The sequence below is a fragment of the Salmo salar genome, chromosome ssa28 (assembly GCF_905237065.1).
Source record: "Salmo salar chromosome ssa28, Ssal_v3.1, whole genome shotgun sequence".
In the NCBI taxonomy this organism is placed as follows: domain Eukaryota; kingdom Metazoa; phylum Chordata; class Actinopteri; order Salmoniformes; family Salmonidae; genus Salmo; species Salmo salar.
Window position 1 is genome coordinate 5,858,354 of NC_059469.1, and position 25,265 is coordinate 5,883,618.

The window sequence follows — 25,265 nt, forward strand, 5'->3', positions numbered from 1 at the left end:
TAAGCAACAGCGGAATTGGTTCAAGGGTTACAGTTTCATCAATCATGTCAGAGAGAATATACAAGACTTTCCTCCAAAACTCATAAACCTCAGGACAATCCCATATCATATTTTTTGTATGTAGCAAGTGTATTGAGGTTAGGTCACAGTATGGGCTTTGAGCCTGTTTTGCATAAAATCATACAAATTGTTTCCAGTACGATCTATGACAAAGTTTAAAATTAATTAATTTATGTTTTGGGTTCATTGATGAGTAAAATATATTTTCCCAGACATTCTCCCAATCAATACTTTTATTAGTTATTTTTTTTAATTTAACCTTTATTTTACTAGGCAAGTCAGTTAAGAACAAATTCTTATTTCCAATGACGGCCTACCCCAGCCAAACCCTAACCCGGATGACGCTGGGCCAATTGTGCGTGGCCCTATGGGAATCCCAATCACAGCCAGTTGTGATACAGCCTGGAATCGAACCAGGGTCTGTAGTGATGACTCTAGCACTGAGATGCAGTAGCTTCATCACCACGCTGTCCCCTCCCCTCCAACAGCCTCATCATAGACAGCCAAATAATATACCCATGTTTTAACCATTGAAAGATCTTTCTGCTATAGTAGTTGAAGATGAGAAGAAATAGCAGACAAAAAACCTCTGGACGGGAACGTAAAAATCCACTCTGATATGTGACACATATAGGAGAATATCATCCGCATATATAGTGATATGATATGAGAGGAAGATTTAAATTCGTATAGGCTACGCAATTACATTCTGCCTTAGATGTAGTGCTAAAGGCTCTAGCGACAGAATTAATATCGTTTGGGATAGGCCGTCCCCTTGTCTACATCCTCCAAAAATAGGGAACGGACGTGAGTGTATACCATTAGTAGACACCGTACCAACAGGGTTAGCATGTTGCACATGAATCATATCGGTAAAATTATTTCCCAAACCAAATTTCTTCAAGTTATGGAGCCTTTGAAGTTGATCACTCTTGCATGATCTGGATTTGGTCCAGATATTCTGTTTTCTTAGTACAGTATATTGTCAAGCAAATGTGTTATGGGACGGTGAACAGACCTCAACCATTCACCAATCCTTATTAACCTTTCCTGTCACAGCATTTTCTATATACATCCACCCACGTTACCAGCTACTTGTTCCTCCTCAACCTATTAGAAACCTCATAACTGTAGATGCTCTATCTTCCACCCAGTCGGGATATTGACATGTCCTTTCTCTCCCTCTATAGGAGGGGACAGTGTGGTGAGCTCTGTGGCCCTGAGGATTGTCATGGGCAGCTGGTGGCTCTTCACCCTCATCGTATGTTCCTCCTACACGGCCAACCTGGCAGCCTACCTCACCGTCTCCCGCATGGACAACAACGTACGGTAGGTCACTCCTCGCCACTCTCCACACCATGACTCAATTTGATCCCCTCCTGCATTAAAGTGTCAAGGTATTGTTAACCCGGGTGATCAAATCATGAATGACGACTTTGGCTCTCCCCGCTGTGGGACTGGCTAATGTTCTGTCTTCACTAAGGGACTAGAAAGAACATCCAGAGGGGAGTTCATTGGCTTTTGTTGTCGGCAGTACATAGAGTAAGGTTTTCACAACAGTGCTGTCAGTCAGTGTTTTATGGGGGTCAAGCATTGTGAGTGGTCAGTGTAGTATGCACTGTAAAACAGTAGATGTTCGTAAAGCCTCACAACAGACTATTATGAATCTAGGGTGTTATGTTGAATGAAGAAAAACTTTCTGTTGAATTTCCAATCTACTTACAGGTATATTAGGGATGTGAACGTTTAAAAGTTTAAACGAAAATGGAAGCGTTAATGTTAAGACAAAATCCTTAATCAATGTTTATTTTATTTTATTTGTTATTAAAATCACAGTACAGTTTTCAGAAAACTACCAGTAACAGTTCCCGTTCATCATTATAAAGAGAAAATACAAATTAAACTTATACTTAATGCAACAACGCGTTAGGTTTAATGCTTCTTTATTAACCAGAGCTGTAATGCAGAGCATTCATCCTGTAGCAACATGGGCGGCAGAACATATAGTACAGTACATCTCCACAGTGTCATCCACAAAATGTTTCACTGAACATGACTTGACATGTCTAATGCATTATTGCAGTGTTCGGTAGCATCTAATACAGCATCTTCCTTCTGAAGGTGATATTCCACAACGCTGGCATATGCCAACTGTTTGAAATGCCAGACAAACATCATGGCATCGTCCAGTAGAATCCATGTTTAATAATGATGTGCCTACATTGCCATCCTGCTCACAAATACACAGACACATGTACACATGGAGGCATGAGGTTGGATCTTTCAAGATTACCATCCCATCTTTGTTTGCCTTCGGATCTGCAAATGTTATCCGCCGCTTATCCCCGCACAATGTATATTTGCTCGGGCACTGTGGCTTTGATGTCCGATTGTATGTGATTATGCTGATGTTGTGCAAATGGTGTGTGAAAAAGAGTGCCACCGTGTAGTGGTCTCCGAAATGGTTAGGTGAGACAGCCACATATTGCACTCGTAGTAACTCCATTTTTCCTCAGTATAGTAGTTAACAGCAAAGTCTGTGGTACTAGGAAAAGACAAGTGCAAGCTTTTATGTTTGCGGGGGGGGCGGCATAAGAGTGTGATGCTTATTTAAGATAATCTTTGAAGATGTTTTCAGAACATTGTTTCTGTCTGTATTCTTGGTACACTATGTTACAGAGACAGAGCTCTAGCCATTCTGTTGATGCTGCTGTTGGGAGAGGCTCTTTATTTATAGCCATTCTGATCATTCATCCTACTCCTGTCAGTGGAAACCATGGCTGAATCAGACACTGGGCTCTTGCAACTGTCGCTGTGGATTTATGTCAACCTGACCCAGAGTTAGTGGAAAGGGTAGGTAGTGGTTGTGGATAGCTAGTGGAACGGGTAGATACTGGAAACAGTGCCAATCATAAGTATTCACCTCCCATGGATTACTTCAGATTTTATTGTGTTACAAAGTGGGACTAAAATGTAGTAAAATTTGTACTTTTTTGTCAACAATCTACAGAAAATACTCTGTAATGTCAAAGTGTCAGGAAACTTATAAGATTCATGAAAAATAAAACACTAATATACTTTGATTAGATAGGTGTTCACCCGCCTGAGTCAATATTTAGAAACACAGTGGTTACAGCTGTGTTCTTGGGTAAGTCTCTAAAAGCTTTGCACACCTTGATTGTGCAATATTTGCCCGTTATTCTTTTCAAAATTCTTCAAACTCTGTCAAGGGATCATGGTAGACAGCAATTTTCAAGTCTCGCCATAGATTTTCAAGCAGATTTATGTCAAAACTGTAACTTGGCCACTCAGAAACATTCACTATCTTCTTCGCAAGCAACTTGGCCTTGTGTTGTAGGTTATTGTCCTGCTGAAAAGTGAATTCCTCTCGCAGTGTCTGGTGTAAAGCAGACTGAAGCAGGTTTTCCTCCAGGATTTTGCCTGTGCGTACCTCAATCCTGTTTCTTTTTATCCTGAACAACTCCCCAGTCTTTGCCGATGTTAAGCATACCGATACCATGATGCAGACACCACATGCTTGAAAATAAGGAGGTAGTTGCTTAGTCATGTGTTGTGTTGGATTTTCCCAAAACATGAGGCTTTGCATTTAGACCAAAAAGTCTATTCCTTTGCCGTGATTGCCGTGATCCCCCCCCCCCAGTATTACTTTAGTGCCTTGTTACATACATGATGCATGTTTTGGAATATTTTTGTTCTGTACATTTGTATTCTTCTATTCACTCTGTCAATTAGGTCATTAATGTGTCGCTATCCACAGTGTTCCATCCTCAGTGTTCTCCCATAACAGCCATTGGCCTCATGTGCGACATCCTAAAAGCAGTTTCCTTCCTGTCCTGCACTTCAGTTCAGATGGACAACTGTATCTTTGATGTGTCTTGACGGTTTATTCCATCATCCACAGCATAATTATTATCTTTATCATGCTTATAGAGATATTCAATGTCAGATTTTTTTTTATTGTTACCCATCTACCAATCACTGGCCTATATGAAGCTTTCAGAATGCTACCTATTCTTTGTAGTTGAATCTGTGCTTGAAATGCAATACTTGACTGAGAGACCTTACTGATGTATGTATGGGGGACAGAGGAAGGGGTAGTCATTCAAAAATCAGGTCAACCCCTATTATTTTACACAGAGTGAGTCCATGTATCTTATTACAGTATGTGATTTGTTAAGTCAAATGTTACTCCTGAACTAATTTAGGCTTGCCTAAGCAAATGGGGGTAAATACTTACGCAACAACTTTATTTTAGTTATTTAATTTGTATTCATTTGTAGAAGGTTGTAGAATTTTCTTGTCACTGAGTATTTTGTGTCGATCAATTCTAAAACAATCACAATTGAGTATATTTCAATCCCACTTTGTAACTTAACACAATCTGAAGGGGGGCTGAATACTTATGATACCCACTGTGTATATTGGAAAGGACATTGGACGCATGATTCCCATCCCACACCTATGAGCCTCTTTCTGAAGGTTCTCCCGTTGCACTTTTTAGATTAGAAGCTACAGTACAACCAGTGGAAGCTTTTACCAGGTGTTAATAGTGATGCATGTGCATTAGCCTGTGGCATCATGAGTAGTCCCATGAGTTGCTCCTTTGCACCCCAGTAGCTCTACTTGCACATTCATCTTCGGCACATCAATCACTCCAGTGTTTAAATTGGTATATTGTAATTACTTCAACCACCATGGCCTATTTATTGCCTTTACCTCCCTTATCTTACCTCCTTTGCACACACTGTAGATAGACTTTTTCTACTGTATTATTGACTGCATGTTTGTTTATTCCATGTGTAACTCTGTGTTGTTGTATGTGTCGAACTGCTTTGCTTTATTTTTGTCCAGGTCGCAGTTGTAAATGAGAACTTGTTCTCAACTAGCCTACCTGGTTAAATAAAGGTGAAATAAAAAATAAATAAAAAGCCCCCACTCATGTAAAAACACACGTGTGCATTCACGTTCACACACTAACGCAGCGTTTGAGAGTGTGTGAATTTAGTGTCATATGTCATTTGAGAGGTTTTGTACTCCAAACTTTGAGTAATGGTTTAATCAATTAATGACTTTAGATTTTGTTGTCCATTTATTGAAACAAGTGCTCGTAAGTTCTGTGAAGTGGGTGCAATATATTTGAGAAGGTGTCAAGTGACAGAGGCAAAAGATAAAACAAGAACATTTTAGGCATCCAAAAACCAAAAGCTGGTGAGGCATCGAAGTCATAATTATCTTTTCATCCTGATTTTTGCAGCTTTGTTCTCTCTGTTCCCTCTTATCCTTGATCAGTGGATTATGTAGATCTAACCAACCTTGTTCAAACCTCATTTGTATTCGCAACCCAGGCAGCCACCACAAAGATGCTCACAATGTCCAGTGGGTAATTTGTCTGGCAGCCCACAGTGTATTTCTTATTCACATTTTGAATACATGTGTTGAGAATGCAAAACATTTAACTGAATAATTGATTGATTTTAAAGTAACCTCTAATGGGGAGAGAGAGAAGGGGGGGGGGTTGATTGCTTCAATTTTTACCATGGGAAGATGCTTGGCAAACAACAAATAACTCCTGTACATGTACTAGTACAGTGCAAATGTGCTGTACACTCAGCGGCCAGTTTATTAGGTACACGCATCTAGTAATGGGTCAGCCCGTTCCATCTCATCCCAAAGATGCTCTATTGGGTTAGTTCAGCAACAATGTTCAGATACGCTATGGCGTTCAATCGTTGCTCAATTGATATCAAGTGACCTAACGTGTCAGGAAAAAATTCCCCACATCAGTACACTACCGCCACCAGCCCTTACATTTGACACCAGGCAATGTAGGTCCATGGACTCATGCTGCTTACGCCAAATACTGACTCTGCCATCCGCATGACGCAACAGGAAGTGGGATTCGTAGGATCAGGCAATGTTTTTCCACTCCTCAATTGTCCAATGTTAGTGATTACGTGCCCACTGAAGCCGCTTCTTCTTGTTTTTAGCTGATAGGAGTGGAACCTGGTGTGGTCCTCTGCTGCAATATCCCATCTGTGACAAGGATCAACGAGTTGTGCGTTCCGAGATGCCGTTCTGCACACCACGGTTATACTATGCCGTTATTTGTCTGTTTGTGGCCCGCCTGTTAGTTTACAGGATTCTTACCATTCTTCTTCGACCTCTCTCATCAACAAGCTGTTTTCGCCAGGACTGCCGCTGACTGGATGTTTTATGTTTGTCGAATCCTTCTCGGTAAACCCTAGACACAGTCATACGTGAAAAATACAGGAGGGCGGACGTTTCTGAGATACTGTATCGAGCGCTCCTGGCACTGACGATTATACCACGCTCAAAGTAGGCTTAGGTCACTAGTTTTGCCCATTCTAACTTTCAATCAAACAGTAATTGAATCCGTCAATGCCTGTCTGCCTACTTCATATAGCAAGCAACGGCCACATGACTCAAAGTCTGTAGGAGCGATCCATTTTCGTGAACGGGGTGGTGTATCTAATAAACTGACAGTGAGTGGTTTTCCTGATTGAAAATGGCATTTAATCTAGAGACACTCGTTCAACATTACACAAGTTTGACATCAATCATGTTCTTAATATGGACATTTGTTATTATTATGGGAATGTTACAGTCTGGAATGATTTTGATTTCTGAAATCTGGATTTTTTGATTGTACGTCAAATGTTTAATTTAGTATCTTCCTTTAAAGTATGTCATCAAGCCTGTCACGTCAGATATCACTGACTGTCTGAACACTATGGTGACATGCCAAATTCCCTAGCTGCTTCTTTTACCTATATTCAAGAAAATCTAATACAAGATGACTTTCCATCAGTTCATCTTCAATACATTCTTGTGTTGCAAAATAAATTGGTATATTTATTAAAGTAGACACATACAGCAGATATCCTTACTCACTTGTTTTGGTGCTTACTCAAAGTACACCGACGACCAATATATTCCTGAATGTTGAAGTGTAGTTTTGCATATGTTGAAGGCCTCTTCAAAAAGCACTAAGCAACACACATCTACAGTACCAGTCAAAAGTTTGGACACATCTACTCATTCCAGGCTTTTTCTTTATTTTTACTATTTTCAACATTGTAGAATAATAGTGAAGACATCACTATGGAATAACACATATGGAATCATGTAGTAACCCAAAAAGTGTTTAACAAATCAAAATATATTATGTATTTTAGATTCTTCAAAGTAACCACCATTTTCCTTTATGATAGCTTTGCACACTCTTGGCATTCTCTCAACCAGCTTCACCTGGAATGCTTTTCCAGCAGTCTTGAAGGAGTTCCCACTTATGCTGAGCACTTGTTTCCTGCCTTTTCTTCACTCTGCGGTTCAACTCATCCCAAACCATCTCAATTGGGTTGAGGTCGGGGGATTGTGGAGGCCAGGTCATCTGATGCAGCACTCCATCACTCTCCTTTTGGGTCAAATAGCCCGTACACAGCCTGGAGGTGTGTTGGGTCACTGTTCTGTTGAAAAACAAATGGTAGTCCTACTAAGCGCAAACCAGATGGGATGGCGTATTGCTGCAGAATGCTTGTTAGCCAATTTTTATAATTCAAGGCATTCAAGGCACACTCACCAGCAAATCACCCCCACGCCATCACACCTCTTCCTCCATGCTTCACGGTGGGAACCACACATGCGGAGATCATCTGTTCACCTAATCTGTGTCTCATAAAGACACGACGGTTGGAACCAAAAATCTCAAATTTGGACTCATCAGACCAAAGGACAGATTTCCACCGGTCTAATGTCCTTTGCTAATGTTTCTTGGCCCAAGCAAATCTCTTCTTATTATTGGTGTCCTTTAGTAGTGGTGTCTTTGCAGAAATTTGGCCATGCAGGCCTGATCATGCGGTCTCCTCTGAACAGTTGATGTTGAGATGTGTCTGTTGCTTGAACTCTGTGAAGCATTTATTTGGGCTGCAATCTGAGGTGCAGTTAACTCTAATGAACGTATCCTCTGCAGCAGAGGTAGCTCTGGATCTTTCTTTCCTGTGGCGGTGTTCATGAGAGCCAGTTTCATCATAGCGCTTGATGGTTTTTGCGACTGCACTTGAAGAAACGTTGAAAGTTCTTGACATTTTCTGAATTGACTGACCTTTGTGTCTTTAAGTAATGATGGACTGTGGTTTCTCTTTGCTTATTTGAGTTGTTCTTGCCATAATACGGACTTGGTCTTTTACCAAATAGGGCTATCTTCTGTATACCACCCCTACCTTGTCACAAACGCATTAAGAAGGAAAGAAATTCCACAAATTAACTTCTGACGAAGCACACATTTGAATACATGCTACAATGTAGAAAATATTAAAAGTAAAGAAAAACCCTTGAATGAGTAGGTGTGTTCAAACTTTTGACTGGTACTGTATATATATATATATATATATATATATATATATATATCCCATGTATTCTATACTAACAAAACCCTGGGTGCTGTTGCACCGCATTTCTTTGTGGAATTCGATGTGTGCTTGGGGTTATTGTCTTGCTGGAAGATACACTTGCAGCTACAGCAAGTTTCAGCCTCCTGGCAGAGGCAACCAGGTTTTGAGCTAAAATGTCCTTGTACTGGGTAAAGTTCATGATGCTGTTGACCTTAACAAGTGCCCCAGGACCAGCGGAAGCAAAATAGCCCCATAACATCAAAGATCCACCACCATATTTTGCAATAGGTATGGGGTTCTTTTCTGCTCATCCCATCCTTCTTTTTACGCCAAACCCACCACTGGTGTGCGTGGCCAAAGAGCTCTGTTTTCATGTCATCTGCTCGCTCCTGTTCCAACCGAAGTGCCAGTTCCATTTAGCAAACTCCAGGCATTAGCATTGGTTTAATAACATGAAAATAAAGCTATTTGGCCACACACACACCAAACTACCTGACATGTGCTATTAGCTTTAATCAGCTTGAATGAGGATAGTCCAATAGACATGTTTAATTTCAACCTATTGTGAATCTACTCACCCCAAAAAAGAGATGTTGCTTAATGCAACACAACTAACGGTCATCACTTGATCCCTTGAAATGTTAGTTGATACGAAAGTATTAACATACTACGCACCAGTGTATGAGACCGTAAACTGACCTGTCCATCAGTTATAATTAGGGCTGACCCCGATTAGTCAACTGGTTGATTGTTTGGTCGAAATTCTGTCTTGTGCACGATTTTCTTTAGTCAAGCAGTAGCAAATATACATAATTTTTTTATGGCGCACAAGGCTGATTCACGCCCATCTCAGTGAACTATTCCATTGCGGAGGCTGAGACTAATCCATTGTGGAGGGCGCGTGGATGGCACAATCCAATAAGAAGGGGAGTGTGGCTAAAATGAGCAATGCATGTCACTCTCCAATGCTCTCTCTCCAAATTGTGTACATTCATTGTTTCATAACTTCATTGTGTGAATTGCTTGCCTTGATTGTTAATGTCTATCAATGTCCCATTACATATAGTATATCACCAGTAGTAGCCTACACTTACCATTAATTCCTATAATTTCTTATCTAACCTCCCAAGGGGCACAGCGGTCTAATGCACTGCACTGCAGTGCTAGAGGCATCACTACCAACCCTAGTTCGATCCCGGGCTGTAACACAACCGGCTGTAATCGGGAGTCCCATAGAGCGGCACACATTTGTCCCAGCGTCATCTAGGTTAGAGTAGGGTTTGGCAGGGGGGATTTACAAGTAGGCCATTATGTTAATAAGAATGTATTATTAACTGACTTGCCTAGTTAAATAAAGGTTAAATAATAAAATACAAAATCTACAATGTCTGTTCGGTTATGGTAATTTCTGTTAATGCAGCAATACAGTTGAAGTCGGAAGTTTACATACATCTTAGCCAAATACAATTAAACTCAGTTTTCACAATTCCTGACACTTAATCCTAGTAAAAATTCCCTTTCTTAGGTCAGTTAGGATCAGCACTTTATTTTAAGAATGTGTAATGTCAGAATAATAGCAGACAGAATGATTTATTTCAGCTTTTATTTCTTTCATCACATTCCCAGTGGGTCAGAAGTTTACATACACTCAATTGGTATTTGGTAGCATTGGCTTTAAATTGTTTAACTTGGGTCAAACGTTTCGGGTAGCCTTCCACAAGCTTCCCACAATAAGTTGGGTGAATTTTGGCCCATTCCTCCTGACAGAGCTGGTGGAACTGACTCAGGTTTGTAGGCCTCCTTGCTCGCACACGCTTTTTAAGTTCTGCCCACACATTTTCTATAGGATTGAGGTCAGGGCTTTGTGATGGCCACTCCAATACCTTGACTTTGTTGTCCTTAAGCCATTTTGCCACAACTTTGGAAGTATGCTTGGGGACATTGTCCATTTGGAAGACCCATTTGCGAACAAGCTTTAAGTTCCTGACATGTTGCTGCAATATATCCACATAATTTTCCCTTCCTCATAATGCCATCTATTTTGTGAAGTGCACCAGTCCCTCCTGCAGCAAACCACCCCCACAACATGATGCTGCCACCCCCGTGCTTCACGGTTGGGATGGTGTTCTTCAGCTTGCAAGCATCCCCCTTTTTCCTCCAAACATAACGATGGTCATTATGGCCAAACAGTTCTATTTTTGTTTCATCAGACCAAGAGGACATTTCTCCAAAAAGTACGATCTTTGTCCCCATGTGCAGTTGCAAACCGTAGTCTGGCTTTTTATGGCGGTTTTGGAGCGGTGGCCTCTTCCTTGCTGAGCGGCCTTTCAGGTTATGTCGAAATTGGACTCGTTTGACTGTGGATATAGATTATTTTGCACCTGTTTCCTCCAGCATCTTCACAAGGTCCTTTGCTGTTGTTCTGGGATTGATTTGCACTTTTTGCACCAAAGTACGCTCATCTCCAGGAGACATAATGCATCTCCTTCCTGAGCGGTATGACGACTGCATGGTCCCATGGTGTTTATACTTGCGTCCTATTGTTTGTACAGATGAACGTGGTACCTTCAGGCATTTGGAAATTGCTCCCAAGGATGAACCAGACTTGTGGAAGTCTACCATTTTTTTTCTGAGGTCTTGGCTGATTTTTTTATATTTTCCCATGATGTCAAGCAAAGAGGCACTGAGTTTGACGGTAGGCCTTGAAGTACATCCACAGGTACACCTCCAAATGACCCAAATGATGTCAATTAGCCTATCAGAAGCTCCTAAAGCCATGACATAATTTTCTGGAATTTTCCAAGCTGTTTAAGGACACAGTCAACATAGTGTATGTAAACTTCTGACCCACTTGAATTTTGATACAGTGAATTATAAGTGAAATAATATGTCTGTAAACAATTGTTGGAAAAATTACTTGTGTCATGCACAAAGTAGATGTCCTAACCGACTTGCCAAAACTAAAGTTTGTTAACAAGAAATTTGTGAAGTGGTTGAAAAACAAGTTTTAATGACTCCAACCTAAGTGCATGTTAACTTCCGACTTCAACTGTATATTATTAAAGTAGTCTTTTACCGTTCCCATTGTCAGAGTGGACACGTTGGTTGCAGAGTGCACAACCTATGCTACACTTGTGAGAAACAAGTTTTGGTTTATTTTGTTCCGTTTAAGAATTTTGTCAATTTAGTCATTGTCATTTGTTTGGAGCGCTACTGTCAATGTTGAGTAAGGACATGCACCTGATTATGCATAGAAGTAGTCCTATAGGCTACCTGACCTGAGCGCAAATGTAGGCATATGAATGTGCACATTTGGTGATCTGATAATATTTCTGATTGGATTAATGCACTACCACTAATCAGTTGTGGAGCTTCTCCACAGCAATGTTTTCTTCACCTCAAACTGCGAGCAAACAAAGTACGTTTTTACATCCATTGAGAATGACAATAGCTCCTCAATGTATGTGAAACATCTTTTTAGCTCTCTCCCTTTCGATAACCACTCAGCGTGAAAGGGAAAAATGTCATACTCTGATCCAGTGGAAATGTCATAAAATAGGTCTAACTGATGAGCTCTTATCCCTTGCACAAAATAGCCTACAGCTGTGTCTGTCCCATGCTCACTGGCACTGGAAACTCTGAGAGCCCAGAATATTTTATACACTTGGGAGCTTCAGGCTGGACCCAAGTTAATAGCTGATACAATGTTTCAAGTTCATTGCAGACAGGCCATGTGTAGCAATGTGATTTATAAGATATTTATTTTTATCAGGATATTTTTTTACATGCAGGCTGCAATGTTTTTATTTGTTGGCTTTATGTTGGCTATTTTTACATGGTCGGCATTGGCAATATAAGTAACTTTTAGGTTTGTATTTTCATTTCGATTTAGATAGTTTTAATTAACCACATGACAATGATTTTGAGAAACAAAGTTTAAATTGAGACACAAAGTTAAAATTAAATTCAACTGTTTCACGAAAATGTGCATATGAAAACCATAACTGGCGTTGTGATCGGTAGAAATGTTAAGATGAATTGGCTTTCCACATGAGAAAGTTTGCCAACTCATTGTGTAGCCTATTGCTGGCCCCTTCAGGAGTGTAATGGCAGAATCTGCGAAAGCCAGCAGGAGCGGGAGGAGGATGGTTGGATCATGTTAAGGTTTTTCTCTTCTGGTTATCTTGATCTCTGGCTCCCTCTTGAGTGATCTGTGTCTTATTTCACCAAACAGCATCAGACAAGCATATCGTTGATTTTATTAAAACACATAGGGTGTATCTATATAAAAATAGACATTGTAAAATATTGACCAATCAATCGATTGCTAGAAAAATACAGATGACTTTCGGTCGACTAAGATTATATTTAGTCGGGTACAGCACAAGTTATGATTTACCTCAATTAAAGCTGTCAATAGTGACTATATGCTCAGGGCTCATTCCAAAATGCAAACCATCCATGTGCCTTTAAACAAATATTTATTAGCTGTGAAATACACAACCGTTGCATTACAAATGGGCATGAATTCTTCTTTTAAACCAGAGTATAGCGACCGGTGAAGATTGTGGCAGGCATGCCCTTTAATAGCATTTTAGTTTGAGATATGCATTTTTCAGACTGACAGCAGTTTGCTAAACTGTAAACTAATGATTGTGTGCAATTTATTTTATTTAACCCTTATTTCACCAGGTAAGTTGACTAAGAACACATTCTAATTTACAGCAAGAACCTGGGGAATAGTTACAGGGGAGATTATTGAGACAATTGTAAATTGGGGATGATTAGGTGACTGTGATGGTATGAAGGCCAGATTAGGAATTTAGCCAGGACACCAGGGTTAACACTCTTAGAATAAGTGCCATGGGATCTTTAGTGACCACAGAGAGTCAGGACACGCGTTTAACATCCCATTCAAAAGACAGCACCCTACACAGGGCAATGTCCCCATCACTGCCCTGGGGCATTGGGATATTCGTTTTTAGACCAGAGGAAAAAGTGCCTCCTACTGGCCCTCCAACACAACTTCCTGCAACATCTGGTCTCCCATCTAGGGACCGACCAGGACCAACTCTGCTTAGCTTCAGAAGCATGCCAGCAGTGGGATGCAGGGTGGTATGCTGCTGGCTCAATGCAATGCTCACTGGTAACTTGGCATAGATACACTGCTGTGTGATTTGGTGACTGACCCAGAGGTAGCCTAGCAGCAATGCTGATACAGTGCCTTCGGAAAGTTTTCAGACCCCTTCACTTTGTTACGTGACAGCCTTATTTTAAAATGGATAAAATCGTTCAATCAATCTACACACAATACCCCATATTTACAAAGTGAAATCTAGGTTTTTTGAAATTTTTGCAAATGTATTAAAAATAAAAACTGAAATATTACATTTACATAAGTATTCAAACCCTTTACTCAAGTAATTTATTGAAGCACCTTTGGCAGCGATTACAGCATCGAGTCTTCTTGGGTATGACGCTACAAGCTTGGCACACCTGTATTTGGGGAGTTTCTCCCATTCTTCTCTACAGATCCTCTCAAGCTCTGTCAGGTTGGATGGGGAGTGTTGCTGCACAGCTATTTTCAGGTCTCTCCAGAGATGTTCGATAGGGTTCAAGTCCGGTGTCATAATCCGTGTATGTAGGTGGCAGGGAAGTCAGGCGCAGGAGAAACCAGTGGTTAAAAAATTGAGTATTTATTAAAAAAACGAACTCCAAAACCAACGTAGAAAATAATTGGGTAAACAATAACCCGTCGCACACCGATACTAAACAACACGTACATAACATAACAAACAATCACCGACAAGCATATGAGGGGAAACAGAGGGTTAAATACACATCATGTAATTATTGGGAAAAGAAACAGGTGTGTAAGGAGACCAGACAAATCCAATGGAAAATGAAAAACTGATCAATGGTGGCTAGAAGACTGGTGACGTCGATTGCCGAGCACCACCCGAAAAAGGAGCGGCATCGACTTCGGCAGAAGTCGTGACAGTACCCCCCCGACGCGCGGCTCCAGCAGTGCGTCGACACCAGCCTCGGGGACGGCCCGGAGGACGAGGCGCAGGGCGATCCGGATGGAGACGATGGAACTCGCTCAGCATGGAAGGATCTAACACGTCCTCCACTGGAACCCAGGATCTCTCCTCCGGACCGTACCCCTCCCAGTCCACGAGGTACTGAAGACCCCTCGCCCAATGTCTCGAATCCAGGATGGATCGAACGGAGTACACCGGGGCCCCCTCAATGTCCAGAGGGGGCGGAGGAACCTCCCGCACCTCGGCCTCCTGGAGTGGGCCAGCCACCACCGGCCTGAGGAGAGACACATGGAACGAGGGGTTAATGCGGTAATTGGGGGGAAGCTTTAACCTATAACATACCTCGTTCAATCTCCTCGGGACTTTAAACGGCCCCACAAACCGCGGACTCAGCTTCCGGCAGGGCAGGCGGAGGGGCAGGTTTCGGGTCGAGAGCCAGACCCTGTCCCCCGGTGCGAACACCGGGGCTTCACTGTGGTGACGGTCTGCGGCAGCTTTTTGACGTCGTACGGCGCGCTGAAGGCGGACGTGAGCTGCGTCCCAGGTCTCCTCCGCGCGCCGGAATCAGTGGTCCATCGCAGGAGCCTCGGTCTGACTCTGATGCCAAGGGGCCAGAACCGGCTGATACCCCAACACACACTGAAATGGAGTGAGGTTAGTGGAGGAGTGGCGGAGCGAGTTCTGAGCCATCTCTGCCCAGGGCACAAACGCCGCCCACTCCCCGGCCGGTCCTGGCAATAAGACCTCAGAAACCTTCCCACATCCTGATTAACTCTCTCCACCTGCCCGTTACTTTCGGGGTGAAAACCTGAGGTAAGGCTAACCGAGACCCCCAGACATTCCATGAATGCTTTCCAGACCCTTGACGTGAACTGGGGCCCTTGATCAGACACTATATTCTCAGGCACCCCATAGTGCCAAAGGACGTGGGTAAACAGAGCCTCCGCCGTCTGTAGGGCCGTAGGGAGACCGGGCAAAGGGAGGAGACGACAGGACTTAGAAAAGTGATCCACAACGACCAGGATCGTGGTGTTACCTTGTGAAGGTGGAAGATCGGTTATGAAATCCACGGACAAGTGCGACCACGGCCGTTGTGGAACGGGTAAGGGTTGTAACTTAACTCTAGGTAGGTGTCTAGGAGCCTTGCACTGGGCGCACACTGAGCAGGAGGAAACATAAACCCTCACGTCCTTAGCTAAGGTGGGCCACCAGTACCTCCCACTAAGACAGCACATCGTCTGACCAATTCCAGGATGACCAGAGGAGGGTAACATGTGAGCCCAGTAGATCAATCGGTCGCGGACAGCGGACACTGTGGGGGAACGGGCTCTGCACGTGACGCCCGCTCAATGTCCACGTCCAGCTCCAATACTACCTGTGCCACCAAACAAGAGGCTGGGATGATGGGAGTGGGATCCATGGACCGCTCCTCTGTGTCATACAGCCGGGACAGTGCGTCTGCCTTGACGTTCTGGGAACCTGGTCTGTAAGTGAGGGTAAACACAAAACGGGTGAAAAACATGGCCCACCTTGCCTGACGAGGATTCAGTCTCCCTGACCAAGGCCCTTCTCCCCCAATTGCTCAGTTTGGCTGGGCGGCCACCTCTAGGAAGAGTCTTGGTGGTTCCAAACTTCTTCCATTTAAGAATGATGGATGGCACTGTATTCTTGGGGACCTTCAATGCTGCAGAAATGTGTTACCCTTCCCCAGATCTGTGCCTTGACACAATCCTGTCTCAGTGCTCTATGGACAATTCCTTCGACCTCATGGCTTGGTTTTTGCTCTGACATGTACTGCCAACTGTGGGACCTTATATAGACAGGCGTGTGCCTTTCCAAATCATGTCCAATCAATTGAATTTACCACAGGTGGACTCCAATGAAGTTGTAGAAACATCTCAAGGATGATCAATGGAAACAGGATGCACCTGAGCTCAATTTCAAATCTCGTAGCAAAGGGTCTGAATTTTAGTACATTTGCAAAAATTTCTTTAAACCTGTTTTTAATCATTTTTGAATAAGCCTGTAACTTAACAAAATGTGGAAAAAGTGAAGGGTGAATCGTATACACAGAGTGTATGGTATGCACGGCATATTTGAATTACTCTTCCACACATTGGTAACCAAGTAGCAATGTGTTTCGCTCATAATGAAGAGCTTAATTTAATTGCACACTCGAATCAGAAATCTTTCACTGCATCACAGTGAATACTCCTAGCTATCAAGTTCAATTAGAATTGCTAGCACTCTTTTATAAAACTGATGATAAAGTAGGTGTGGACGTTGCCTGTCACCTTATAGAAAGGCAACTAACTATTAGAAAGTTGTGGGTAGATTTCTCTACAGGATAGAGTAAGATGACATGTTTTAGACACTCGATTGTTCTGTAAGGATAGAGGTTTGTGTTGCTCAGTGTTTATTACATGATAGCTGCTTATCTCACTCTCTTTGAGACAAATGAGGTGTGTGTAAATGATGTTATTGGCTTTTTTGTGATACCCTGATCTGATCCAGCACAAAAGTGATTCATTTGTTTAAGAGTCCGTTTTTATTAAAAGTCAGGCTTTCCCACCTTTAACGTTAAAACAATGTCCCTTTACCACTTCTCTTAAATGATTTGCTGTGCCTCATCTGGTGTTTACAGACTAATAAGCTTACAAACAACTCATCAGCATCATTATTCCCTGTCTTGTGATGTCCATAAGAAATTTTGACCTTCATTTCCCCTGGACTGTTGTTATGACACAGACCAGCGAGTGTCTAAACAGAGCGCTGCTATGCAACAGCTTGCCCACCTGGAGCTGTCTCACACTGAGAGCATACATCTGACATCTGCATGTATATAGGCCTATCCTCAATTTGCTCTGTTAATTTTTAAAATATTTTTCAACTTGAAAAGATAACAAGTTAATGTGTTGCTTTGAAATACTATATATACAAAGGTATGTGGATACCCCTTCAAATTAGTGAATTTGGCTATTTCAGCCAATTTTTTACCTTTATTTATTTAACTAGGCAAGTCAGTTAAGAACAAATTCTTATTTTCAATGATGGCCTAGGAACAGTGGGTTAACTGCCTTGTTCAGGGGCAGAATGACATATTTTTACCTTGGCAGCTTGGGGATTTAATCTTGCAACTTTTCGGTTATTAGTCCAACGCTCTAACCACTAGGCTACCTGCCATCCCAAATTAACATCCATTGCTGACAGGTGTATAAAATCGAGCACACAGCCATGCAATCTCCATAGACAAACTTTAGCAGTAGAATGACCTTACTGAAGAGCTCAGTGACTTTCAACGTGGTGCCATCATTCCGCTACCCAAGAATAGCAGAGCACCTTTTAATGGTTCAAACAGCTGACCAATCAGCCTGTTACAAGTGCTTGAAATACAAAGTTATTTTACAGAAAACAAATGAACAACAGCATGCTTATAGGGAAGGGCACTCAACATGCTCAGCACTGACACAAATGACTGATGATTGGCTGAAAGACATTTATAGTAAGAAGATTGTGGAAGCTGTTTTGTTAGACTTCAGTGCAGCTTTTGATGTCATTGATCATAACCTGTTGCTGAAAAAACGTAGGTGTTATGGATTTGCATCCTCTGCCTTATTATGGATTGAGAGTTATCTGTCTAGGGATTTCGTTAATGGACTCTCTCATTCAAATTCAGTTGAGTGTGGTGTACTGCAGGGCAGCCGGCTATGGACATTATTGTTTTCTGTTTTTATAAATAACCTGTGTGTCTATGTACGCTGACAACGCAACAGTATACACATTGGCTGCAACAGTAAATTAAATAACTGAGACACTTAACATGTAGCACCAGTCAGTTTTAGAATGGGTAACTAGCAATAGGCTGGTGCTAAATATCTCAAACTAAAACCATAATCTTTGGGACAAAGCACTCACTCAACACTAAACCTTGTTTAGATCTATTATTGAATAATGCGACTATTGAGCCAGTTGAGGAGACTAAACTGCCACAAAAGCTCACAGAACGGGACCGCCGAGTGCTGAAGCGAGTAGCATGTAAAAACGTCTGTCCTCGGTTGCAACACTCACGACCGAGTTCCAAACTGCCTCTGGAAGCAACATCCTCACAAGAACTGTTTGTCGGGAGCTTCATGAAATGGGTTTCCATGGCCGAGCAGCTGAACACAAGCCTAAATTCACCATGCGCAATGCCAATCATCGGCTGGAGTGGTGTAAAGCTAGCCGCCATTGGACTCTGGAGCATGAATCATGATTCATCATCTGGCAATCCGACACACTAATCCTGGTTTGGTGGATTCCAGGAGAAAGCTACCTGCCCCAATACCTATTGCCAACTGTAAAGTTTGGTGGAGGAGGAATAATGGTCTGGGGCTGTTTTTAATGGTTTGGGCTAGGCCTCTTAGTTCCAGTGAAGGGAAATCTTTACGCTACAGCATACAATGGCATTCTAGGCGATTCTGTGCCTCCAACTTAATGGCAACAGTTTGGGGGAAGGCCCTTTTGTTTTTTAGCCTGACAATGCCGCTGTGAACAAAGCGAAGTCTATACAGAAATGGTTTGTCGAGATTGGTGTGGAAGAACTTGACTGGCTTGCATGAACTCTGACCTCAACCCCATCGAAAACCTTTGGAATGAATTGTAGCGGCGACTGCGAGCCAGGCCTAATTGCCAGGCCTAAGTGCTGACCTCACTAATGCTCTTGTAGCTGAATGGAAGCAAGTCCCTGCAGCAATGTTCCAACATCTAGTGGAAAGCCTTCCCAGAAGAGTGGAGGCTGTTATAGCAGCAAAGGGGGGATCAACTCCATATTAATGCCCATGGTTCTGGAATGAGATGTTCAATGAGCACATACTTTTGGTCATGTAGTGTAGGTCAATTCAGGGAATCAAGTTCAGTTGACAGAATCTGCAATTATATTAGTAACATTTTGAGTAGTGACTCATCTTTATAAGTTGAACACCCATGTAAAAAGTACTTGGAGGTACTCCCAATTTCATGATATGCAATTGGTAGTTAGTCTTTTCCCATCGCTGCAACTCTCGTATGGACTCGGGAGAGGCAAATGTCCTCCGAAACACGGCCCTGCCAAGCTGCGCTGCTTCTTGACACACTGCTCGCTTAATCTGGAAGCCAGCCGCACAAATGTGTCGGAGGAAACAACGTACATCTGCCGGTCGTGTCAGCGTGCATGCGCCCGGCCCACCAAAGGAGTCGCTAGAGCGCGATGGGGCAATGACATCCCGGGCCCGCCCAAACCCTCTCCTAACCCGGACAATGCTGGGCCAATTGTGCGCCACCTCATGGGTCTCCCGGTTGCAGGTGGCTGCGTCACAGCCCGGGATCAAACTCGGGTCTGTAGTGACGCCTCAAGCACCGAGATTCAGTGCCTTAGACAGCTGCGCCACTCGTGAGGCCCCAAAGTATATTTTACAGTGTACTTTACTGTACATACAGTATCTGTTCTTGTAATACACTTGACTTGATGTATTTCTCTGTGTTCTTCCCTCTGTCTCTACAGAACATTCCAGGACCTGTCCAGGCAGATGGATGTGTCCTACGGCACTGTGAGAGACTCAGCCGTCTATGAATACTTCAAGAACAAGGGCACCAACCCGCTGGAGCAGGACAGCACATACGCAGAGCTGTGGCGGACCATCAGCAAGAACAACGGCCATGACTACTCTGTGTCCAGTCCCTCAGAAGGCATCCGCAAGGTAGGTTGACGAAGACAAAACAGGTACATGCCAATAAAGAGAGGATGCCTAAGTACAGGCTGGCAACTCTTTTAAGTAGTAATTGCTTAGCTACTGTGTATTTCAAAAAGGAAAAAAAAAACGGTTCAGATTTGGCAAAAAAAAAACTGTCTTTCCATTGTCGTTTCACAGTATGAAGTCATACTGTTCTCCCTTAAACTGTGCCTGTAGTTCCACAGTATTTCAAACCAATTAGACAGGCAAATTCAACATTATCTTTGACTATCTGTCTGAATAAACTGCAAGTGCTGTTTTGTGACATTGTCACAATTATATTGGTTAATCTCATATACTGCCCGTAATAAATGGCCAAGAAAGAACAATACTTTGACTGCCAATATGCTGAGAAGTAATATTTCATATCATAGATCTTCACATTTGTACTGTGTACACATTTTAATTAGCTTTCTGTCACATTTAGTCTTTATACTACAAAACAAAGGCTTTTTGTCTCAAACTCAGCTAAATGAGCCTTTTAGCAGGATGGAAGATGTATTTGTGTTAGTTAACTGTAAGAGGTAGAAGTTACTTGGATACAACATCAAAACACACATCAGGCACCTTCTGTCTCTGGGCTCTATTTTGACAAACTTAGCGCAATGGTAAATCTTAGCGCTGGTGGTAGCGCTATAGGTTTGCGGTTTGTCCGAAATATTTTTGCTATTTTCACAACCAGAAGTATGGGCGCAGTAGCTGGCTGTGGTGCGAAAGGGCTAGTTTTGATGAATAAACAAGTTGTAGGTGTCAAGGTGTAGGTGTCAAGGCTTTGACCCTTCACTGGCCAATCAGAACGTGCTCCATGGTTCCATTTGGTTGTTATTTACAGTCTTGTATGTATTGCATTGTCATCAACTTTGAATATTAGTCCGTTATAGCCTAGTTTGTTAAATAGCCTACAGAAACAAAATAACAAAATGTCGACCTATCCCCTATTTGCTATCATGTTGAATATGTTTGCAGTCCACATTGTTCTAAGTAATTGCATGGCATCATTATAGAAATATATTGTTAAACGTTTCATTTGCACTGATATAGGCCTACTGTAAACTGCATTATGTCTGAGCCATGGACATGCCAAAGGTTGTCAATAAGCAAGATTAAATTCAGTATTGATAAGACCTAAAAAAGACATTGAATAATTCAATTATAATAAAAGGGAACATCAACTTGTTTTAATTAAATAGGCTATGTCTAAATTCAGTTAGAGGCACCATAATTGCTCCCCGTGGGCATATAATATTAGGTCTAAGACAATGTAGACTATGGAGGATTTGACACACATCCAAACTTTTCACAGGAGCTGGAAAAATATTCAATATAAAGACAATGGGGAAATGTCCTAAAGTCACTGATCCCTTTCATGCAGTGGGCATCCCACATAATGAGTATAAACTTTTCACAGAAGCTGGACAAAAAATGATGCTCAATATAAAGACTGTATGACTGTTTTGCTGCTCGTGATATTTTAAGAACACATGGGTGATGTATATAAGGCCTCCTCTGGCAAAATCCATGCCATGACCATTTGTGTTACCACTAAGACCAGCTTTTGGTCAGTCTTAAAGAGCAACTGAATGTAATAAGAAACGTATTCTTTTGAAAACAGCCTATGTGGCATTGATATGAGTCAGAAACATGTATTATACAAGCCATACCGTGGGGTGCTGGACCCAGTCAGGTCTTTGACACAACAATATAACAAGCCATACTGTGGGGGGCTGGACCAAGTCAGGTCTTTGACAATAATATAACAAGCCATACCGTGAGGGACTGGACCAAGTCAGATCTTTGACAACAATATAACAAGCCATACCGTGGGTTGCTGGGCCCAGTCAGGTCTAACACATTCACCCTCTCTCCCGCTGAAAGATCAGTCACAAAATGTTGGCATCATTGTAATAGGTTGTAATCAAGCCCTGGTGTCCAGCATGGGAACTGAAGAGGAGTACCTTGTGCGGTAGTCTCCGGGGCTGTAGGACTACTCCATATCATCTCGGCTCTGACACACACATGCAAACGCAAGCTTTGCAGTTCCATCAATCCATCTAGATACCTCTCACACCCTACAGTAGTAACCTGTGTATCATGAGAACCTTCATAAATCAGCAGAACAAGTATAACATATTTATTTACACTTTATATTGTGTCCTGTAATACTTTGAAATGAGACACCACCGGTCATAACACATCCATAAAGACTATATCGCATGACACTGTACTTAGTATAAAGTCAGACACCTTTAGTCATTCATAACACATACATAAGTATCTTATTATATGACACTGTACTTACTATAAAGTCAGACACCTTTGGTCATTCATAACACATTCATAAAGGCTTAATGATGTAAACACAAATGTGTTAACTCCAAAGGAAGTATCACTAACAGCTCAAATATATAAATATTAGTTTAAACCATGCATTTTCTTTTATTTATACATGTTTAAAACAATACAAATACATTATGTTGCAATAAGTCTAGCAATGCAGTTACATTGAACATTACACAGGGCTGTGAATAGTGTAGCTTGTCCCCTGAGCTGGAGGACAAATGGTTATTGCCTCATCTGACTGCTGGAGGTACTGCATGTTGGCTCCAACCTTAAAAGTAACAACAAATAAAGTTAGCAGATCTGTTAGCAATTGTTGTGAAGTCACAAAAATAATTTTAAATAACGATTGAGGTAGCTATGTAATCTAACTCAACACTTATATAACTACTACAGAACAATTTAAATTACAATAAATAAAGTTTAACTTGCTTGTTTTTCGCTGTCCAGTGGCACCACAAGTGGGCATTTGATTTGCATACACACTGAATTAAAGGTAACGACACAAAAATAAATTCCCAGACGTGGTATAAGCATTCTTGTGAACACAGAAAATCCAAATTGGTTTTTCTATTAAAAACTGGGGTAAAACGAGAACAAAATGGGGGAAATCCAAAACCTGGAAAAACAAAACCGAGAAAACGCAATATGGGGAAAAACCTGTATTAGGCAAAAATTACATACTGATTTTAAAGCACCCTACCAACACGTTTGGGAAAATTGAGATCAGGTCCAGTCAGGTCCATTTATCCAAAGCGACTTAGTCATGCATGCATACATTTTTACATATGGGTGGTCCTGGTAATCTAACCCACTATTCTGGTGTTGCAATGCTCTACCAAGATGCATGACAAGGTCATAAATGCTTTGTGAAGCCTCAACTTAATATGATTTATAAAGCCTTTATTAAGCGGTGCTTATGTCACATTTGAAATTGATGGTTATGTCACAGTCATTCCACATTTATGAACCCTTTATAGAGCATGACATGTGGTTAGATGATTTGTAACACATTTATGTAGTGCTTATGAAGGCATTATGAAGGCTTTATGAAGCCTTTATAAGCTGAACATTCATTTAAAGCTGACCGGAAAAAAATATATATCACAGAATGTACTGTAGCAATTTTTCTTGGGTTGTGTTTATTTCAAACCTGCCCACATGCCCGTGACTGGCTGCACCCAAGTAATCATCAATTCGGAGCGCAGCTGCACGAGACACGATCGTAATGTCCATGGTCAATTTGGTTTGACATTCGATATTCCTATGGGGCTAATTAAGGACCATCAGTAAATTACCTTTGCAAAGTATTCAGACGCCTCGACTTTTTCCACATTTTGTTAGATGACAGCCTTATTCAAAAATGTATTAAATTGTTTTTTCCCCTCATCAATCTACACACAATACCCCATAATGACAAAGCAAAAACAGGTTTTTAGAAATGTTTTCTCATTTATAAAAAATAAAAATAACATAAATATCACATTTACATAAGTATTCATACCTTTTACTCAGTACTTTGTTGAAGCCCCCAATGGCAGCAATTACAGCCTTGAGTCTTCTTGGGTATGCTGCTACATCCTGGCACACTTGTATTTGGGGAGTTTCTCCCATTCTTCTCTACAGGTCCTCTCAAGCTCTGTCAGGTTGGATGGGGAGCGTTGCTACACAGCTATTTTCAGGTCTGTCCAGAGATGTTCGATAGGGTTCAAGTCCAAGCTCTGACTAGGCCACTCAAGGACATTCAGAAACTTGTCCCGAAGCCACTCCTGCGTTGTCTTGGCTGTGTGCTTAGGGTCGTTGTCCTGTTTGAAGGTGAACCTTCGCCCCCAGTCTGAGGTACTGCACTCTGAAGCAGGTTTCCATCAAGGATCTCTCTGTACTTTTCTCCGTACACATTTGCCTCGATCCTGACTAGTCTCCCAGTCCCTGCCGCTGAAAAACACCCCCGCAGCATGATGCTGCCACCACCATGCTTCACCGTAGGGATGGTGCCAGGTTTCCTCCAGACGTGATGCTTGGCACTCTAGGAAGAGTGTTGATGGTTCCAAACGTATTCCATTTAAGAATAATGGAGTTCACTGTGTTCTTAGGGACCTTCAATACTGCAGAAATGTTTTCAAATCAAATCAAATTGTATTAGTCACATGTGCTGAATACAACAGGTGTAGACCTTACAGTGAAATGCTTACTTACGAGCCCCTAACCAACAATGCAGTTTAAGAAAAATATGGACAAGAATAATAAATACAAAAGCAACAAGTAATTAAAGAGCAGCAGTAAAATAACAATAGCGAGACTATATGCAGGGGTAACGGTATGGGGGGCAATGCAAATAGTCTGGGTAGCCATTTGATTAGGTGTTCAGGAGTCTTATGGCTTGGGTGTAGAAGCTGTTTAGAAGCCTCTTGGACCTAAAGTTGGTGCTCCAGTACCGCTTGCCATGCAGTAGCAGAGCGAACAGTCTGTGACTAGGGTGGCTGGAGTCTTTGACAATATTTAGGGCCTTCCTCTGACACCGCCTGGTATAGAGGTCCTGGATGGCAGGACGCTTGACCCCAGTGATGTACTGGGCCATTCGCACTACCCTCTGTAGTGCCCTTCCCCAGATCTGTGCCTCGATACAATTCTGTCTCGGAGCTCTA

General features: G+C 42.0%; 1 protein-coding gene across 2 annotated transcripts in view; it reads left to right on the forward strand.

Moving 5' to 3' along the window:
• Nucleotides 1-25,265, forward strand: part of LOC106589364 (glutamate receptor ionotropic, delta-1) — a 453,450-nt gene that overhangs the window by 406,466 nt on the left and 21,719 nt on the right. For both annotated transcript variants that reach the window (XM_014179241.2, XM_014179240.2), the window contains exons 12-13: nucleotides 1,251-1,389; nucleotides 20,055-20,250. In XM_014179241.2, the coding sequence (XP_014034716.1) occupies nucleotides 1,251-1,389; nucleotides 20,055-20,250 (335 nt within the window). The remainder of the gene's footprint in view (nucleotides 1-1,250; nucleotides 1,390-20,054; nucleotides 20,251-25,265) is intronic.